This window comes from Phocoena sinus, chromosome 3 (genome assembly GCF_008692025.1).
Source record: "Phocoena sinus isolate mPhoSin1 chromosome 3, mPhoSin1.pri, whole genome shotgun sequence".
NCBI classification, from domain to species: Eukaryota; Metazoa; Chordata; class Mammalia; order Artiodactyla; family Phocoenidae; genus Phocoena; species Phocoena sinus.
Genome location: NC_045765.1, coordinates 81,744,911 through 81,766,993, shown reverse-complemented (window position 1 = coordinate 81,766,993; position 22,083 = coordinate 81,744,911). Strand labels below are relative to the sequence as shown.

General features: G+C 37.6%; 1 protein-coding gene across 1 annotated transcript in view; it reads left to right on the top strand.

The window, feature by feature from the left end:
• Positions 1–8,220, top strand: part of WDR36 (WD repeat domain 36) — a 37,851-nt gene extending 29,631 nt beyond the window's left edge. The window contains exons 18-23 of the mRNA XM_032628492.1: positions 1,788–1,885; positions 2,311–2,456; positions 4,694–4,813; positions 5,000–5,081; positions 6,565–6,752; positions 7,878–8,220. Coding sequence (XP_032484383.1) covers positions 1,788–1,885; positions 2,311–2,456; positions 4,694–4,813; positions 5,000–5,081; positions 6,565–6,752; positions 7,878–8,027 — 784 coding nt within the window. The 3' untranslated portion in view covers positions 8,028–8,220. The remainder of the gene's footprint in view (positions 1–1,787; positions 1,886–2,310; positions 2,457–4,693; positions 4,814–4,999; positions 5,082–6,564; positions 6,753–7,877) is intronic.
• Positions 8,221–22,083: the final 13,863 nt, after the last annotated feature.

Sequence of the window (22,083 nt, the reverse complement as noted above, 5' to 3'; positions counted from 1 at the left end):
CATCCAAGGCCATGGTGCAGGGTCAGGTAGCGCTTAGAGGACCTTCTAGAAAGGAGAAATCCATGATTGTTCAGCAACCCCCCAAGAATCTGATCAGCATATTCTCTCTCTGACTTAATTCTCTCAGTCCATCTTTACTTCATTTATAATTTCCTTACATGAAGGTTGCCATTTGTCAAAGGAACATAAATATATGGATGTTATGTTATCTTATAAAAGTATTAGCCATTACTGATCTCTCAAATAAATATTGGGTTGGCCAAAAAGTGCCTTCAGTTTTTAAGTAAAAATAAAAGACACATTTTTCATTTTTTACCGAGAACTTTATTGAACAATGTATTCACCCTTTTGTTCCACTACCTTCTGCCATTTTTCAGGCAACTTCCTAATTCCACCTTACCAAAGCTTTTTGTCTTTTTGAGCAAAGAATTGTTCCAGGTGCCTTTTCAGTCTTTCAAGGAATTGAAATTTTTTCCATTAAGAGAATTTTGTAAAGACCGAAATAAATGGAAATCCGAAGGTGCATTGTCTGGTGAATACGGCAGATGAATCAGAACTTCTCAGGCAAGCTGTAACAGTTTTTGCTGGTTACCAAAGAAACAAATGCAGTCTTGCGTTATCCTGATGGAAGATTATGTGTTTTCTGTTGACTAATTCTGGATGCTTTTCGTCGAGTGCTGCTTTCAGTTGGTCTAACTGGGAGCAGTACTTGTTGGAATTAATTGTTTGGTTTCCTGGAAGGAGCTCATAATAGAGGACTCCCTTCCATTCCCACCATATATACAACGTGAATCACCTTTGGATGAAGACCGGCCTTTGGTGTGGTTGGTGGTGGTTCATTTCGCTTGCCCCACGATCTCTTCCATTCCACATTATTGTACAGTTCCACTTTTCATCGCCCGTCACAATTTGTTTTAAAAACGGAATGTTTTTAAAACGTTTTACGTTTAAGTAGAAAATCACATGCGGAAATACGATCAAGGTTTTTTTTGCTTAACTTACATGGAACAGAAACATCAAAGCGATTAACATAACCAAGCTGGCGCAAATGATTTTCAATGCTTGATTTGGACATTTTGAGTATGTTGGCTATCTCCTGCCTAGTATAACGTTGACTGTCCTCAATTAATGTCTCTATTTGATTGCTATCAACTTCAACTGGTCCACCTGACAGTGAGGCATCGTCCAGCAAGAAATCTCCAGCACAGAACTTTGCAAACCACTTTTGACACGTTCTATCAGTCAAGGCACCTTCTCCATACACTGTGCAAATCTTTTTTTGCATTTTGGTTGCATTTTTACCTTTCTTGAAATAATAAAGTATAATATGCCAAAAATGTTGCTTTTTTTCTTCCATTTTCAGTATTAAAATGGCTACACAAAAATTCACCAATTTTCTAAGTCTTTTTCTAAATGTACGCTGATACGACAGCTGTCACATACAACCTAACAAAATTGTTTCGAATGAAGTTGAAGACAACTAAGTGCTACTAGAGCCATATTAGGGGTGAAAACGAACGAACCTTTTGGCCAACCCAATAGTTTTTTGTGCTACATTAGAAATAAAGACTCCATTAATAATGTGTATGTACACCTTTCTTGTGATGACATCTATGATATGAATCAGCATTTTCAAATTAATACTATTTTTGAGATCTTTTTTTAACTTACAAGTGATCAGAATTTATAGCCAAGTTCAAGATTGTGGAGATTATTACCAATAATTGAAGTTTCCCTGAACATATTTTTGTAAGTTTTACAATATTGCTTATGTTTTTGTTTCTCAGGTCCAATATTTCCCTGTATTCAGTTGTTTCATTACGGCCACTTCCCACAGATTATGTTCCTTCAGTAGTGATGCTTCCTGGTACTTGTCAAACCCAAGGTAATCACAAAATAGTAGTTTTTGAAGTGTAATATAATAAACCTAACGTGCAGGATATTGCTACTGAAGGCAAAATTTAATGCATTCAAAGTATTTTTTAGCTTATATGAAATATTTTGAATGACTTCATGAATTTATGCAAAGATATAATTGATGTGGTATTGATATCGAATAGTATACCAGTGGAGAAATGTTTTGAGTCTGGTGATGGGAACTGTAGTTAATATGAGAAAATAAGAAGATGAACTAAATAAATAGAAAGATTTTACAAGGCTATATTGAGTGAACATGTTATGAAATACTAATGGAACTAATTAGTTCTAAATGAACTAATTAGTTCATTTAGAATGAACTAATTTGCTTTTATATGGTAAAAAATCTCATTCAGCATTAATTTGTTTTACCTGAAAATTTTTTGTTTTAAGATGTAGAATTATTAGAAGAAACCACAGAACCAAGTGATGAAATGATAGAGTATGACTCCCCAGAACAGTTGAATGAGCAGCTGGTGACTCTGTCACTCCTTCCTGAATCCCGGTGGAAAAATCTTCTAAATCTTGATATTATTAAGGTAATACTATAGTACACTTAATATTGGCCCCTAAAGACACATTCCAAAAGTATTTTCTTTAGTAGAGATAGCTTCCCTTACTTTGAGGGCTTTAGGAGGAACAGGTGATGCCTAAGGTAGTAAAGAGAATACCATTTGGTTAAATGCTGTTTAATCTAGTATGATTATCGCAAGATTTTCTCTCTATATATGTATCAACTTTGAGGGCAATCAAGGACCTCTGGATATAGCAAAAGTATAGCCTGCAACTACAGAGCTATTAGAAATTGGATGTTTTAAGCCCAGCCTAATAAATTACTTTTTTAACTTCTGAAATAAGAAAAAAAAATATTGCCATAATGTGTGATGTTTCTATTCCTAGACATTTTGGGGATTAGAATACTTTCACTGGTCTTTTTAAAAGTAAGCTTCAGTCACCCTTTATCATACCACACCCTGCTCTGTCAGCTATAAGAAGATTTGCTGTTGGGTTCAGGCACATAATTTAATATGAACTAGGTATGGGGTAGTGTCCTGAGACAGCAGTGGAAAAAAACTTAGGCCCTTTGTCCTTGAGTTTACAATTTTACATTAAAAATGGACAATTATGGCATAAATTAATTTTTAAAAAGCATGTTTCATGACCCCTATTTGTGAGTAGCAAAAGCAATTGAAAGGTATAGACTAGAGTAGAAAATTTCAGAGACTATCCTTTGATAATTAGGGTAAGTATTGTTTTATGAAATGCATACAGTCACCAGAGGTTATGTGTGTACTAAGTCACATTAAGGGCTGGCATTAAAAAAAGTGTAAGGAACACTGACATAACTATGACAAGGTGCAGCAAGTATTTTTGTAACTAATAACTTAGCATAAGAAAAGTTGTGTGTGTCTTGGGTAAGAAAAGAGAGGTTTTCACATGTTAATTTGACGCACAGAATTTAAAAGTGCTTCTTTCGCTCACTTTTTGAAAGATTGGGCATCAGCATAAAGGTGTGCTGTCCAGGCACATAGTTAATGAAATCTCTCCATTATGTTGTCTAGTTTGTCAGCCGTAAAGGGACAAAATATCTGCTGCTCAGATATAGTTCGTTCTGCATAAAAACATCCAGAAACCTGAGTGAATGCTCTTTATGAGAGAAATATGCTAACACCTCCAATATTTTTATTTCCTTCTGAATGAAAGAGGTTACAATTTTTATTTTTGTCCTTTGGGTAACTTTTCTACTTTAGGTTTTCTTTATGAAATTAGGTGATTTCCAGAGCCCTGTGGAACTTCTCCAAAGCCCTTTGTTTTTATTTACAACTCAGTGACCGTCTGCGTTCTAACTCAAGAACCATGAGTTAGAAGAGTAACTGTGACTTTTACTATACTTTCTACCATCACAAAGAAGGGCTGTGCTTTCATTGCTAGTGGCAGTGCTTTGTCTGGCTTTCATGTAACAACTTTCTTTTATGCTGTGCCTCCAGGAGGCCACAAGTATCCCTGGCTTTCTTTCAAAAAGCAACTCCCCAGGGTTCCTAAAGAATGGAAGAGGAATAGTGTAAGGTAAAATTGTGCGACTCCTTTATTAGGCGGTTTACCATATGCTCCTGAGATAGTGATCTGTAACAATGTAGTCACCAAAACTGAATTCTGTCAGTGGGAATTCCAAGGGAGGTTTTCATGATAGAATTTTGCTAACACTTGAAATATTTTATAAATGAGCAACAGTATTCTCTTTTTAAAAGCACAAAGTACTAAGGAAAAACAAAAATTCCAACAAAATAGAAGAATGAGGGCCATGCTTCACAGAAAAATTTCACCAAATTACTTCTAATGGTGGAGTCTAACTCTGGATCCAAATTTCTTTTGGAAAAAACATACTTGAAAAACTGTTGAGCATTTATGTAAATTTTGCTTTCTAGCCCATTTTGCAGAAAAGGTTGTATTTCAGTAAAAAGGAAGTTCAAAATTACTTGTTACTTCTTCACGTAAATATTCATGTTTCAGGAAAATGGGCTGTTTTTGCCTTAGAGCTTCTCCTGAACTCTGTCATTTTCCTTCTGCCTTATCAGCAAGAATACTGGAGGGTTGCACTGGGAATCCCAGTTTAAGGATATCTGTGGGTTTGGTTGGCTGGGATTTTATTTTAGCAAACTAGTCTGAAAAAGTTTCATCCCTTTCTTTACTTTTTGGACTTTTTAAAAATTAAGTGGGAATTAAATACTTAATTACTTACTAGTCTTTTTTCCTTTTCTCATTTTCTCTTAATTAGAAAAAGAATAAACCAAAGGAACCACCGAAAGTACCCAAATCAGCACCATTTTTTATTCCAACAGTTCCTGGCCTTGTACCCAGATATGCTGCACCTGAACAAAATAGTGATCCTCAACAGGTAAGAAGCAAATTGGAGGGAACATTCTAAGTATATGGGGTGCGTATTTTGTGTTTTACATTTGTAGTTTTAACCAAGACCCAGTTTTACAGATATAGAGTAAATTACTGATAGCTTTTAATTATAAACTATAAATTTTTTTTACATTTATGGTTTTTGAATAATGTGTATTTGTTTCTGTTTAAGTCTAAAGTGGTAAATCTTGGAATTTTGGCTCAAAAATCAGATTTCTGCTTGAAACTTGAGGAAGGACTGGTAAATAATAAATGTAAGTTAAATTATAAAATATTTTACCAAGTATTTCAGTTTATTTTACTTTATATGAAGAGAATTGAGTGAAATATTAGATTTCTCAATAGCTGAAAGACCAGAAGGACTGAAATTTTGGTTTTAATCTTAAGTAGTTTTAGCTTTGTGTTATATTAAATGAGTGACACTAAACTCAGATGATATTGAGATTATAATAATCTTTTGAGAACCTTTCATTCTTTATGGAAAATTGGATTTTTTTTTTTGCTTTTGTTTTTACTTACAAATACAGTTTGCAATATAGTTTGCAATACAGCAGAGACTTTTGTCTTAGATAATTTCAGATATTACCAAATTATCACATAAAAAGGTAATTTTAAAGTTTATTGAGTGTTTTAATAGATTTAAACTTTGAAAGCTACAGACTGTAGCTAATAATGATAGTACGAGCTGTAAGCAATTAACAAAAATCACATTCTCCTGTTTGACTTATACTCTTGTTTTCTGATCCAAATGCTTTGTTTTCATACCACTGTCACTCGAGTGCACATTGGCAAAAGTCAAAGAATGGTACTGATGGCTAAAGAATAGCAGGATTAAACAGGGAGTAACTTGTTATATTTATGGGGGAACAAAGAAAAAAAGCACTACTATTTAATATATACTGAAGAACAGAAAATAAAACGTATTAGACTTTTGTCATTGGTGTTCTTCCTTTTCAGAAAGCTAAAAGCATAGCCATTGCCATTGTAATATCAAATACCTCGTATAAAATTTGTAAGTGTATAGAATATGTTTCCGTAGGATGCATATGAAACAAGAGTGCTTACTTCTAGGGAAAAGAAGCAGATTTGGGGTGGGTAAGATTAGGGTGGAGTCTTTCCCCACATATATTTCTGTAGTGTTAATGTTTCTTAATAATCACGTGGTATTTTTATAATTTTTATAACGACAGAAAGAAAGAAAAATAAATTCCGTCACCTCATCTTGTTCCCAGTGGCAAATACTATTAATAACTTGGCGTGTACCTCTGTAGCCTTCTTACATTTGGATTTGTTTGACTGATTTATGAGCATATTAAAATGTCTGTTGCTAGGTATTAATTAGATTTTAACAGCCTTAATAGGAAAAAAGCTTACTGAAAATGCAAAACAAAAATTAAGCCATAGGGCTTCCCTGGTGGCGCAGTGGTTGAGAGTCCACCTGCCGATGCAGGGCACGCGGGTTCGTGCCCCGGTCCGGGAGGATCCCACATGCCTCAGAGCGGCTGGGCCCGTGAGCCATGGCCGCTGAGCCTGCGCATCCGGAGCCTGTGCTCCGCAACGGGAGAGGCCACAACAGTGAGAGGCCCGCGTACCGCAAAAAAAAAAAAAAAAAAAAAAAAAAGCCATAGAAGTAATTTCTTGTGCAATTTAAGTATATGTTGGGTTTGAAATGTAAACTAGTTTCCTAAAAGAAATGACTGTAGATAATAACTGGATTCTTATTAAAACTTAATGTAGATGAAGCTGCTCTTAACCTTCTGAAAGAATTAGGCCCGTCAGGAATTGAAACAGAGCTGCGAAGTTTGTCTCCTGATTGTGGTGGTTCTGTAGAAGTTATGAAGAGCTTCTTGAAAATGATCAGGATGATGTTGGACAAAAAGCGTGACTTTGAGTTAGCCCAGGCATACCTTGCGTTGTTTTTAAAGGTAAGTCTAATATATAAAAAAGTACTTCGCAGCTTGCCCTCCTCTAGAGTAGTGCTGTCTGATAGAACTTGCTGCAAAGATGGAAATGTTCCATATCCACACTTACCGTGTGTGGCTACTGAGCACTTGAATTGTGGCTAATGTGACTGAGAAACTGAATTTTTCACTTTATAGAAATTTAGTTAATTTAAATAGCTTCCTGTGCCTAGTGACTACCATACTGGATGGCTGGATAGTGCACCAGCTTGTACTTGTTTTTTGTTGGCTTTTGTTTTTTAACACAATTTTGACTCAACCTCCTGACTTTTATGTGTCATCCATTTGATCAGTATACTAAACTTAACTTTTTAATGTAGTTACATTTTGGCAGACTTTTTTAATGATCATGAAGAGAGTCAGGTTTTATGTTTATTTTTTGTTTTGTTTTTTCTACTGTTGAAATCAAAATATTTACTTCTATCCTGGTTGAAGGAGTTTCAAATGATTTGACAATGACAGTTGCTTTTATGACTAATATAATAGAGAACTCATGTTTATCTCAGTAGTATAATGTATTGAAGGAGGTAGATGATACTGATTTTCAGTAATAGCAGATATGATTCTTCATTTATCCCATAAATATCTAAAACAACTTTTCAGTTGATCCAATTATTTTAAATTATTTGAAAAGTAGTATGTAGAATTAAAAATAGAAATGCCATAAATTGTTTCTATATTCTTTCCCAAATTTACCTTCCTGAATATGTTTACTTAAATCTTTAGAAGATAAAGCAAAGGGCCCATAGGTCATTCATTAACAATGGGTTACTATGAAAGGAGAAACTTAAAAGAAGCACAGAAATACAGATTTAGTGTTAGAACTGGGACCTTGTTTCTGGATCTGTATCAGGACTGTCCTTATGTGGAGGAGAGGGATGACCATTTGAATTCTATTAAAAGAGTGACAGTACCATAAAGGAACTCATAATAGAGGAGAGGGAGATGGGAGACGGTAATAAACCAGCATTTAAGAAAAAAAATTAAGAATAGTACCTTCTGAGCTTCCTTGGTAAAACAGTTAAATCCAGAATAAACAAAATTTTAATTTTCTTAAATTAAATGTTCAACTATCGTTTTTCTTTTCAGTTACACCTTAAAATGCTTCCTTCAGAGCCAGTACTTCTAGAGGAAATGACTAAGTTGTCATCACAGTTGGAAGAAAACTGGATCCATTTACAATCACTCTTCAATCAAAGCATGTGTGTTTTAAATTACATTAAAAGTGCTTTGTTGTAAAATAAACTTAGGTGACTAAATAAAGACTTTTATATTAAAGAGATTGAGTTTAACTTACAACCTTGTTTTCCAAGTGTCAATGTGAAAAGAAAATAAATGCCAGCACTACCAACTAGTCCGTCATTCTCCACTTTAAATGCTGAATACTTTCTTGAAATAAAAGTATACCTATTTTTTGTTTTAAAGACATAAAGAGTATTCTCAAATGATTTATTTTCTGAGTCTCTTCACATCAGTTACTTGGATATGACTTCTTTTGAATTGTCATCACCAAGCTCGTGTTTTTTGAATATTTGTAACATATGAGGTACGCTGGGTGTTTAATGTAGAATATTGCTGAACTAAACTGAAGATAAAACCAATACATAAAACAGTTATGAAAATGCCTTCATGTTATAAGGTAAAAAGGCATGTTTCCTTCCTTGGTGGCCTTTGATGAAAACATAGTTAGAGCCGGAAGGTGTGTCAGACAGTGCAGCCCTCTTGCATTGCAGAAGAGGAAACTGCTGAGGTCTGCTCAGGATCTCAGAAACAGATCCAGATTTTCTAACACTGGCCTAGTTAGTCTTCTCTACATTGTAGCCTTTCTAAAGGAACTTATTCTTTTATTCTTTTATATGAGAGGCACTTTCACAAGGCAACTTGCAATAGGAGGCAGTTGAACACATACCTAGGATAGGTGAGGGAAATTCCGAATTCCATTGAAGATATCCTTCAAAGGTTTTTCTTCCCCACTGATGACCTTTTTATTTGGGAAGAAACTGCTGACTGTACTTTCCTGTCATAACCATTGTGAAACCAGATAGTTCTGGTACTTTTTTTTCTCATCGTCATTGTTTTTGTGGTTCAAGATTTCAATATGTGAATTAAAAGTAAGCAATTCTCAAAAGCACACTGTTCTAAAAACTTGTTAGTTTTTACACTCAAAAGTAGTGTCATTCGTAAAATTCAGCTGGTTGTATTTGAACACCAATACTATTCTATTCTGATTAGGATGCAGCTTTACAGAATAATCTCCAGAAGGAATAGTCCTCACAAGGAGATGATCAACGATAACTTTAACTATCAAAGTGGTTTTGTTTAATGGTGAAAGGTAGAAGTAGTAAATGGCTGAGGAAGTAAGCCAATCTGGTTTGGTACTTTGTTCTTTTAGAAATGTGTATAAACTTAAGCCATCGACTTAAATGTTAATAATGATTTAAGTTGTAACTTTAAAAACTATTTCCCCTTGCCCCAAATACTATATTCTAAAGATATGGCAAAATTTCAGTATACAATTATGTACTATGTGAAGACTGTAAATATCTAAAACAAGAGTTCTAAACTGAATTTGTATTGCTGTGACAAATCTTGAACTGAGCTTTCTTTTTCAGGTGAGAATAGAGGAGTTGAGTGTATTGTTTTTATTGGCGATAGCTTTAGATAGTATTAAAGCATCATTTTGGCAGGTAATCTTCTAAAACCTTTCCTGTATGTTTGCCATCGAGGAAGGGAGGGAGAAAGAAATACAATGGATAATTTTTTGTGTATATTTTTTCTTAAAATGTATCATTCTGTGCATATTGCTTTTTCTTTACATTTTAAATTACAAGTGTAGTATATGACTACATTTTACTTGTAAAACCATCAAAGACAAGTCATTTTTTTCTTTTTTTTTTTGTGGAGCACAGGCTGCAGACGCACAGGCTCAGTGGCCATGGCTCACGGGCCCAGCCACTCCACGGCATGTGGTATCCTCCCGGACTGGGGCACGAACCCGTGTCCCCTGCATCAGCAGGCAGACTCTCAACCACTGCGCCACCAGGGAAGCCCGACAAGTCTATTTTTTATAGTCACCTTCAATCCCAATACCTTCCCTAGAAGTAACAGTTGTTAACCTTCCATCTAGACCTTTTTCTGTAAATATATATGTTATGTATAGCTACAGGAAATAAAATGTATAGCTTCAGGTTTTACATAAATATATGTATATCATTCAACTTTTCTATGTGATTTCTTTACTTGAGTATAATCTCACCTGTTTACATTTATATAGTATGCCACAAGCTATTTACTCTATAAGGGACACTATGGTAGTTTCCCTTTCGTTTTTTGTTTACAAACAATGCTGAAAGAATGTCATCCTGTATGACTATGTGCATATAGGGATTTCTCTAGTGTATGCCTAAGCTTTGAATTGCTGGGCCAGAGTTAGGCAGTTTTAAAGAGATACTTCATTTGGCTTCCAAAATGACTGGTAGCAATTTACAGCTTCTCAGCAAGGAATGAGTACCTGCTCCCCATATCCCTAATCAAATCCCATTTGATTTAGATTTTTAAATTTTTTTTATTAATCTAATAGGTAAAAATTACCATTTTTATTGTTTATATTTAAAAAAACTGACTAGTGAAGATGGGCATCTTTTCATACGTTTATTTTAGACATGTGAATTGCCTTTTGCCAACACTGCTCATTTTTCTGTTGAATGATTTGTCTTTTTATCTCATGGATTTGTTAGGAGTTTTTCATATAGTTTGGATAGACATTAGTCTTTTATGACTGCTGCAATGTTTTCTCCCAGTTGGTCACTTAAGTCTTTAGCTTTACTTTTGGTGTCTCTTTTAAAGAGATGTTTTATATATAGTAAAATTGGTAAGTATTTTTATGACTTATTTCAAAATATAGAGCATATTCTATATTTTCTTTTAAGATAATTATGTATGCATCCAGATCTCCATCTGGAATTGATTTCTGTGAAGAGTGCAAGGAACAGAGCTACACTTATTCAAAAGTCCAAAAACCATTTGAAGTTCATTTTTACTGATTTGGGATGCTGTTTTATTATGTGTTAAATTCTCTAATTAAGGTATTTGATATTCCTAATAAATAATGCATTGCTTATAGTTTCTGGTATGTTTTCAGAGATGGGGGTAAAGCATTCCTAATGTTTTTCAAAAATTTTTGGCTATTGGTGAGCATATCTTTTTGAAGTTTTGATTTTAGTTGCTGTAAATTTATAGTATTGATTTGAAAAGAATTACAGTTGACCCTTAAACAGGCAGGGGTTAGGGGTGCCAACCTTTCATGCAGTCAAAATCTGAGCATAATTCATAGTTGGCTCTCCATACCTGTGGTTTCTCCATATCTGTGGTTCTGCATTGTGGATTCAACTAACTGCAGATTTTGTAGTACTGTAGTATATACTACTGAAAAAAAAACATGTATAAGTGAACCCACACAGTTCAAACCCATGTTGTTCAAGGGTCAACCATACAATAGTATTTCTTTTTGAGAAAACTCTATATCTTCATTAAACCAGGAGTGGGCTTCTCTTGATTTCATAAGATTTCTTTATATAATCATACATTTTTTTGACAGACTCTTTTCTGGGGATTTTATTTTTGTTGTTACAGTGAAATATACTTTTCCTAATATATTTTATAGTTGGTTATTGCTGTCATGGTAAAAGCAATTTGCTTTTTATGTGTTGATCTTTTATGACACTGCAGAACTCTTAAAAGTTTGTCAGTATAGGGCTTCCCTGGTGGCACGGTGGTTGAGAGTCCGCCTGCCAATGCAGGGGACACGCGTTTGTGCCCCGGTCCGGGAAGATCCCACATGCCTCGGAGTGGCTAGGCCCGTGAGCCATGGCCGCTGAGCCTGCACGTCCAGAGCCTGTGCTCCACAACGGGAGAAGACACAACAGTGAGAGGCCTGCGTACCGCAAAAAAAAAAAAAAAGTTTGTCAGTATAGTCTTAGAAAATCCAAGAGAATCCCATCTTCTTCAATTGATTGGCCTTTATTTTCTATCCAGTATTCATATTTCACTTGTTTTTAGTTAGGATTGCTTTAGCACTCTGGCATAGAATGTTGGATACTAGTGGTGCTTAGCAGAGATTTTTGTGTTGTTACTGACTTGAGTGGAAATGCTTTTAGTGTTCCATCATTAAGGATAATGTATGCTCTGAATTTCTGGTAGATATCCTTGGTTAAGTTCTACTTTATTATTAATTTGCTACTTTAAAAAATTTAAACTAGAGGTATAGAATTTTATCAAGTGATTTTTTTCAGCATATATTGGAAAATCAATATCTTTAATTGTTGTAATTGGTGAATTTTATTCAAAGATTTCTAACACTGAGTCATTTTTATTTCTGGAATAGAACTTTTTATAAGTGAGATGAAACTGGTGCATTTGTTTGCTTCATGGAATTCAGCTATCCTTGATATATTTTTTTAAACTTGTCAAAAGGGAAAAAAAACCTTGCATAAAGTCTTTATTATATGGTGATTTTTACCTACTTAATTTTTTCTGTGGTTACTGAACTAATTGGACTTCCTGTCTCTTCTCAAGCCAATGTTGGTAATCTATATTTTCCTTACAAATCATGACTTTAATCTAGATTTTCAAATTTATTAGTGTAAATTATATTAGGATTATGCCTTTTTATTAATTACTAGGTTGCAAGTGACCAAAACCTAACTCAAATACATGAGTATCTGCAAAGTCCAGGGATAAAAATTGGTTTTGCCTATTGATGGATCCATGGGTTCCATAGGAATTAGTCCCTTTCTCCATCTCTCCTTTTTATTCTCATTATGGTTAACTGTTAAGTCAAGATCTCTCTTCATTCCCTGATTCATCAGATATTTATTGAGAACTTAGTATGTGCCAGCATCTTATTTGTGCTGGGAATATAAGCGATCAACACTTGAAAAAATACAGCTGCCAGCAGCTCTGAATTTACATATTTTCCACTTAAACTAATTAGAAAGTGATTATCTTTAAACAAATCCTGAAACAGAATTTCAATGAGCCTACTTAAACTTTGAACCATACTTAAGGGTGACTGTATGGTGATATATTTAGGCAGAGGGAGAGAGGCCTGTAACATCACAGTTTTCCATGACTGTGGGTGACATCTGGAGAGCTCTGAACTTTCCACCTGTTCACGAGAGGAACGAGGGAGAGCTGAAAGTATAGTGTCCACAGGCTGGCTGCAGAGCCACTATGACACAGTGAGCCATGACCCCATAGCAGAGTGTAACTGCACCATCCTAGCCCAGGGTGCAGCTGGAAGGCTAGCTGAGACTTAAGGCACAGGCTAAATGGGATGACAGTGGTGGGTGGAGGGAGGAGGAAAGGATCTGGCAACACAGAAGGTTTTTATCCAGATGCCATCTTGGTAAGGAGCAGGGAGTGGATTGAACCACTGAGAAGAAAGCAAGCCTTAGTGGATAATTTTAAAATAAAATTTCACAAAATGTGTATTCAAAAGAGCCTAAACTAATGTGAAAGACACTGAGATACTTTTTATTTGGTAAATTTGTTTCCCCCAACTCCTGAATCCAGTGGCATGACGGTTTAGGATGAAATTCAGAATTCTGTGGGATTTTTTTCAGTGTCTGTACTGTAGGCTGAATTTCCAATTCCAATTATGCTACTTTCCAATTACAGCTGAATTCTACTAAATATCTCTAAAGGAGTACATAAAGTATTCATTAGTTTTCATCTTTTAAAGTGATTTATCTACACAGACATGCAGATAACAATGATTTAATGTTCATGGGAAAAAATAAGAATGGCACAAATCCCAGACAATTTTTAGCAATATCATTTATTTTCTATTACAGCCAAGAATGTATATTTCAAATCAAAAAGTTTTGTTACCATTTTAATTTTTTCCACTGTCTCTGACTAACCAGTTACAACTTATTTTGGCTCTTTTTCCCTACCTGAACTTTCCAAGTCTGGCCTCTATCCCATAACTCTGGCTTTGTTTCCTCACTCCTAGCCACACCCTGCTGTCTAGAGTAAATATTATGCAAGCACAGTGGCCGAATTAGTGGCAGGTGCGAGGATTTTCTGGCCTGGATTCACCTTGCCCTGTTGATTGGGTCTCGTAAGCAGTATAACATACGAAAAGGTGACAGCCTCCCCACCCAGCACAGTGTTTCGCTCCTTCCTTCAGTCACTGACTTACTCATTCTGCCTCATCAAATGCTACTCACTTAGCACCTACTCTGTCTCAGGTGCTGTTTTATGCTCTTGAACTACTTCAGAAAAACAAAACATACAAGGACTCTGGTCCTTGTGGAGCTGAGTTTTAACTCACCATTCTTTCAAAATCTCTTGGTTGGCCATTTTCCTTTGCTCTCTTTTAGTGCAAAGACAAAAGAGACCGTTTCTAAGCCTCCACACTTCGCAAACCCCGCGACTGCCCGGAGTTTGTTACAAAGCGCAGGCCCCGTGTGCGTGCGTGCGTGCCTGACAGAAGGTCTCAAGCAGCTTCTAAGCGTGCAAGATACCTATGTGAGAGAGAGTACGACGTGAGGAAACGCCTGCTTGCTCTTTCGCTGCGGTTCTTTTTTAACAAAGGATTTGGTTACAACTTAGAAAAGCAATGCATATAATGAGATTAAATAATTAAGGGGGGAAAAAAACCTACGTTTTTTCTCAGAAGACGCTACCTCTTCGTTCTCTGGAGACAACGGGTTGGTACCAGTCGGCCAGATTTGAGGAAGCGGAAGCGGAAGCGGAAACGGAAGCGAGGCATCGGCCCGGCCCCACTTGTTAGACTGGGCTCAAGGATCTGAGGGCCACACCCCAGGCGGCTGGGTGCCAGTGTTCGCTCTTGGCACACTGGACACAGTATGACCTGAAGGGAAGGTGGAGACAGGATGCCTGTTGCTGCGGTGACAAGGTGAGGTGAAGGGCGGGGACTGTAATGGGTGAGGAAATAATAGGTACACGTGGGGACCGTGTGCTTCCCTCAATCCATCCCATTACCTTTCCTCAGTGGTTCATTCACAATCCTATGTGGTATTGGACAAGGTGTTGGAGATACCGATGCAAATAAGGCCACTTGACCCCAAACTCCAAGACCTGAGCCACACAGGAGGAGAACATCTGCCTCTGTGAGCCCGGGCAGGCTGCGTGGAGAAGAGGACAACTGTCAGGAGAGCTCAAAGAGAGGTGGGTGGGGCTTCCCTGGTGGCGCAGTGGTTGAGAGCCCGCCTGCCGATGCAGGGGACACGGGATCTTCTCGGTCCGGGGAGATCCCACATGCCGTGGAGAGGCTGGGCCCGTGAGCCATGGCCGCTAAGCCTGCGCGTCCGGAGCCTGTGCTCCGCGGCGGGAGAGGCCACGGCAGTGAGAGACCCGCGTACCGGGGGGAGGGGAAAAAAAAAAACACTTAAAAAAAAAGAGAGGTGGGTGGCCAGGGGAGTGGTGGAGTAGAGAGAGACAAGAATTCAGAGACCAAGGGGAGATGAAAAAGGCAGTGGAAAGTCAGGGGTGGCCACATGCTCTTTGTTACCTCTGGGGGAGTGTGGAGACCAATGGTCCTTGAACTAAGTACAAAGGAAACGAACTTTTCTGCAATATTTTATGTATTCTTACTTAAAATTAGACAAACTCGGATAAAATGTTGATTCTGGGTGTTGTATGCTTACATTTCAGTACTCTTTATATTTAGGTGTTTGTTTGGTTTCTTTTACTCTATTTTACTTTATTTTTTACTCTTCATTTAGTTTTTCAAATAAAATTTGTTTATGTATATAGCGTAACATCCATCCACCCAAATGTACATACATCCTGTTATGCACAGATATGCTATGTGGCTGGCCAGAATTGCATTTCCTCCCGGAAAGCACCACTGGAGCTACAACTGTGCTTGCTGCCCTAATTACTGGACCTTCACCCAGACCTTCAAACTTAAGCTGATGACACTCTCTTGGGGTTGCAAGTCCCTAGCATTGGCTCTTGGAGAGGAGGTGATACTCTCCAGTTCCCGTCTTCTCTCGGCACTTGGTTGACATGAGCTGGGATGTAGGAGACCCATGGAAGTGTCCATGACTCACCTGGCGCTGGGCTGAGCCTGGAGTTCTTCCAGGAAGTGGTGGGAAGGACAACTGGCAAAAGAGATCCACACCTAAATAAGTGGTGTGGTGCGTGCCTGAAGTTTCCCAGAAAGCTTGAGGAATATTGGGGCTGAGAGTTTCACTGTTCTTCAGCGGTAAGCAGAAAGAAATAACCCACTTGGTTCCTCATGAACTAAATGTCTAATAGAGACACAGTATCACATTAGCTTATCTCTTTACCCTTTACTAGAGCCCACAGAAGGAAATTACCATTCTCCTTCCTGCTGGGAAGTAACAGTCTCACAACAAATATACCACACCTTGTATCGCTTGAAACCAAGCTTATCTTTAAAAAATACTAAGCCTTAAAAAAATTATTCTTTATTTAAAACAAAAGGCCTTTTTCTTATAGTTCTTATGTAGCAAAACCCCTGAACAAAGAGCATTGCGCAGAGACACTTAGGGTAAATTTAGATCATATGGGAAAGTGTCTCTCATTGTTTTCTGTTATCTTCAAATTGCTCTGCCTGGTTGGTTTCCTCCTCTTCTGTTAACATGGCAGTCATGTTCTCATAGATCTGCCTCTGTTTGTGCTGTCTGAACTTCCAGATTTGGTATAAAGTCCATTTCAGTGTTGTGCACACAACAGGTGTACAATAAATACCTAGTTCCATGGTTTTCATAGCGTGATACAGTTGCCCGGGGGTTCCTGAAATGCTTTCAGGGGGTCAGCAAAATATTACAAAAAAACATTTTAGTAATAAGACTCAGAAGTTAGTTGCCTCTTTCGGATCTCGGTATTTCAAATACAGGAATATTAATAGGTATAATCTATATAACTAAAGCTTGGTGGCGCCCTTAATAAGTTTTAAGAGTACAGAAGTCCTGAGACCAAAAATGCTGAGAATTACTGCCCTTATTAATTGGCTAAAGAAATACATAACCTCACCAAGAGGTGCTAGCATAAACTATGCAATACCTTATGCTCATATCTGAAAATGCCTTAAAACCTGATGTTCCAAGATATGGAATATGAATCAGTACTGCTCTTAGATTCTCTGAGAGGGCCAGTGGGACCAGGGCAGCTGTCAGGTTTTGAGATCCCATTCAACGTCATATTTAGTTGGAATCAGTGGTCTGTTGAGTTCAGTGAGGACTAGATGGCAAACTTTAGGCTAAGACAATGAAGTGACAAATCAAGAGTGCTAAAATTGTTAAGATAATGAAATGAATCAATCCAGGTGTTTAGAATCAATTTTAGCTATTTTCAGCAGAAAAAAATGTTAAAGAACATTAGGGTAAAGTAACTACAATAAAAATTAATTTTAAAAAAAAGAACATTAGGAATCTTTCCAAATCTTTTGTGGCCTTCGTAGTTAAGAACGATGTCCAGATCACCCCAAGTCACTTGCGTGGCCAACCCTGGGTGATGGGTGTCTCTGGTACCTCTGAAGGCTGGGGATCTTGGCAAACACTCTCAGTGGAACAGATTCTGTACAGTACCTCCTCCATGGCAATGACTTACAATTCATATTATGTGGACACATCCAATTGGAACAGTCTAAGGCTCATGCCTATATCCAAGCCACAAGGGAGGCCAAGAGAGTGAGGTTCTGGATTCTGTGTTGGGGATCCAGGGACTTTAAGTGAGAAGAATGTTCAGGAGGTGTTTGGAGTGAAGAAGTAGGATAGATATCCCTATAGTTCTTACCTTGGCTGTCCAACACACACCCTTCTTCCCAGCAACAATAACAGCAGCAACAATAATAAAATACTATCTTTCATACAAATAAAAACACACTCACCCTTTCTCTTAAATGGAGAAACAATTCTCTATCAGTTATAAATGATTTGAGGATTAAGTAACAGAAAATCCCAACTAACCATGATTAGAACAAATGGGGAATTATTTTTCTCATACATCAAGAAGTCTAGAGGTAGGTAGTTTTTCACATTGGTTCAATTATTCAGTGATGCTGTAAAGGGCATAGGGTTTTGTTTGTTTTGGGGGTTTTTTGTGTTGCTTTGCTTTGTTTTCCTGCTTTCCCTGCTTCATTTTTATGACAGGAACATAGTTCCTCATATCTGTCATTTGTGGTCTTAGGATGGCTGCCAACAACTGTAGACATCAGACCTATCAAACCTTCCCAAGCATGAAAGAAGGGAGATTGGCAAAATTATTTATTCTTCTGAGGCTTTGTTCTTTTAATAGGAAAGACCCCTAATCACCACCCAAACAGATTCTCCCTAAGTATCACTGGACAGAACTGGCTCACATGACTACCACTTGGCCAATCACTGATAAAGAGAAATGATTAACTTAGACCAAACATGATTTATCCCCAAGGGCTGGGAAAGAGAGCAATGGGCACTATCTAAACATGAAATTGGGGTGCTATTAGAAGGGAAGAAATGGCAGACATTGCTGTTACATTGGCAATAGACACTGTCTTTGGTTCATAATAACCAAAAACATAAAAACTACATTCATTGTCTACTGGAGATTGTTCTTGTTGAGTTATGAGTTAAATATGATTTAAATGAAATTTGGTGTATAATTTAATAGTGGTCAAATATTTTAGTATGAAATGAAAGGGAATGGATATTAAGGGATGAAAATGGTCCAAATAGTCCCGCTTATTCTGCCTTGTGAGCCTGGCTCACCATTTCTGAGTAGCTATGAGTGATGAACACAACACTTCCAGAACTGGCAGCAATGTGGCTCTTAGAAAACAATCTAGAAGGGAAGATTTAAAGCCAAAGGTGACATTTGTGACAAGGTCTGACAGTATTCTCCTGTATAAATTTGCTTTTTAATAGCAGCCTAAATTCCAGACTTCCTTTCAACTCAAGGGGTGGTGCCGGGTGGTCTCGTTGCTCTCAGCTGCCCCACCCGCCTCAGGTCCTCACTCTGCTAAGTCATTATGAGCATTGTAGCTGCTCACATAGTTGTGTTTTTTTTTTTTTTGAAGTATAATTGATATAAAAAATTGCATGGACTGTATATGTTTTGATGAGTTTGGGGCATATGCATAGACCCATGATAGCATCGCCCCACCTTGGCTGAATCAGAGTGCCCTCTGCTGATTCCCAGAGTCCCATGTTCATTCAGCACTAACTAAAGCAGTCTTACTCAGGTCTAGTCCAGGATGTGTGGTCAAAGTGCTGATGAGTCAGTCTTCTCAGCATCTCATCTGTAAGCAGCAACACCTTGTGAAAATTAAGGATCGAAAGGACTTTTCAATCAAGGGATGGCAAACAGCTGATTCTATCTCTTTCTCGCATCTAAAAATGTTAAGTAACTTAATATCGGACAGAAGATGCTAGGGAAGATTTTAGAACATTTTCCAGGGGTTTATATTGAACTGAAAGCCATCTCAGTATCATCTGCATGAAAATATGTTACATTCAGAAAAAAGAATGTTTACTTTTAAAAATAAAGACATAGCTATAAATTTTACTTTCCATTAAGAAGAAGTGACAAAAAGAGAAATGACATGTTTTAAGGAGAGAAAACATGTCACGCCACTTTCCAGGGACAGTTAACTAATGCTACGTTTTTAAATGAAATGCTACATTTTTAAAGAAAACAAATGTAAATAACATAGAATATAGAGTAATCCATGTTTTTCTCATTAAGCCTAATTATAGCAACTTAAAAATATATCTCTTCCTCTCCTTCCTTCAAAAACAGCAGCCACAAAAGTGCCTGCTTAAAAACCGCATATCATTTGGCACTTTTTCAGTGACCAGAAAGTTGTTGGCTGTGGAAAACTGAATTGCCAGTTGTAGTTAGTACTCCACTCTTAGGGTTTCTGGCTGGGCCTGAAAACTAAATTGACACAAACCAATTAACAGGAGAAAAGCACACAGGTTTATTCCATATAAGATTCATGTGCCGTGGGAATCCTTATAAGGAAATGAAGACCCAAAGAAGTGACAAAATCTAAATGCTTTTATACTAGGTTGAACGAAGAGAGGCAATTGTGGGAAAGTAACTAAATATATGGGGAGGCTAAAGGAAGATGAGAAGTATTTTAATAAGGCGTGCTTATACAGAATTCTCTCAGCCTTGACTTCCAGTCTCTGGTGATAATGTTTCTTTCCCCCAGTACAGGGAGGACATCTTTCACGTGGGAGTTTTCTGTTTTCAAGAATAAAAGCTGAGGTCAAAGCACCTTTCTTACACCTACTGCTTTTCGAGTCTTTAGCAAAAAATAATCCTTATGCCCAAATAGCATATTTGGGCCATTCTGCAGTCACTAAACTGTCTCCACTTCGAACTTACAGTTGGGCACAAAGTATGACATTAGAAGACTTTGGAGTCAGAAGCACCTGGCTTCTAAGCAGAGCTCTGCCACTTGCCAGCCAGGAGATCTTAGCTTCTTTGACTCTCAATTTCCTCATCTGTAAAGAGAGGATAAAAAGAATTCTACCTCATAAGGTTATTTTGAGAGTTGATTCCCTATTCTATTCTGGCTTCTGAGAGGCCTAACCCTCCTAGTTTGGGGAGCAGTCTGAGAAATAGGTTAATACCTATTCCCTGTCTGAGTCACAATGGCATCACTGAGTGAGCCTCCACCTTTTTCCAGAGAGAGAAACAGCAGGTCTGCAATGCCCCAAAAGTTCTCAAACATACAGGACTAGATTTACAAATTTTCTCACAATTGTAAACCCCTCTTCCTTTGTTCCTTCTGATTTCACCCAGATGCCTACCTAATGCTTCCCTTGAGGTGGTCTTTGCACCCGAGGTCCCAGTTAGCTGTGTACATCTGCCTCTTTGTACACCATGTCTTTATAATGTATTGGATGGTCTGGTATCTTAGTCTTTGTTGACATCTGCACTGTCTTTCCTTGGAGTTATCCTTACTTATTCTTGATATTCTATTCATTGTAGGCCAACGACATTACGCTTTTGTCACATGCAAAGAACCAGAGATTTTCCTTCCATTATGCCTTGTAGACATCATTTGTCAACACTAGTTTATCTGTCTGTATTTTATCAGTCCTTGACTTTTTTACCCTTGTTTATTTATTTTGTGCAGGACTTTATCCTCAGATTGTCTACTTATTTCTAAAAATACTGTTTAATTTAAACACATGAACACATATTTTTAACTAACTTAGTTCATTTTTTCCCAGCAATGAAAATTATATATGAAAAGTATGAAAAAGCATACAACATGGGGATCTGATGCAAAGGTTGACACTTAATATCTGAAAGGTTTTGATGAAAACAGACTTTAGAAAATACTGTTCATTATTAGATGCTTCCTTAGGTCTGTTTATACTAAAGGAGCAGCTACTGACAAGCAGTTCAGTCAGAGTCTATTCAGAAACTATCCATTTGTAGGATCAGAGAAACAAGGAGAAAAGGTTGGAATTGTTAAAATGTAGAAGCTTGGAGGAGGGGCCTCTGAGTAGCAGGGATTAGTAGGATCTCTGAGGCACGCACCCTGTCCAAATACTACTGGTGCCCTGGACCTGGAACTCAGAATGCTGAGGACAGTGGTGCAGCCTGGCTGGTTACTTTTGCCTCAGGAACTTGGAGGAGGTGCCAAAAGGAGATAGAACAGATCTCTAAGGAGGCTGCTTTGGCCAACTGGCGCTGTTGCCTCTGAGTGAATACTGTGAGGCCCTAGTAGTCTGGAAAAACTGCAACCTGGAATCAACCATTGCTTCTGGAATAAACTGCTGCTTCTGGATCAAAGAGTGTTGCTAGAGGTCTGCTGAATAGAGCAGAAAGCAAACAAGAAAGAGAATGTCTCTTCTTCCAACTCCAGCTTCTCGTCTTGTAGTCTTCCTTCAGCAGCCTCTTATTGGTGGAGCCTGACAGGACTCTGGAGAGAATCCCAGTCTTCCCTACCCCCAGGGAAATAGTAGCAATGTAATTTCCCTGTGGTTATCAGGAAAAATCACCCAGACAGTAGACCCTCTCTCCTTTGTCTCCTTTTGCCTGTTTGTTCAGTGGCACAAGGAGCCTAGTAGGTAAGTAGAGTCTCAACTTCCAATTCAGTTTGATTTGTTCTCTGGTGGAAGCATTCTTCCCTTAGGAACCAAGACTTCCAAACCAGAAATGCTGAAACTTGAGGGGAAGGGAACCAAGCACTCTGAGAGAGGGTTATTCATTGTAATAGGTTAGTCACTCCCACTTTTTCACAACTACTTAATTCTCAGATTCAGATATTTTGATTATGGGAGAATCAGCACCA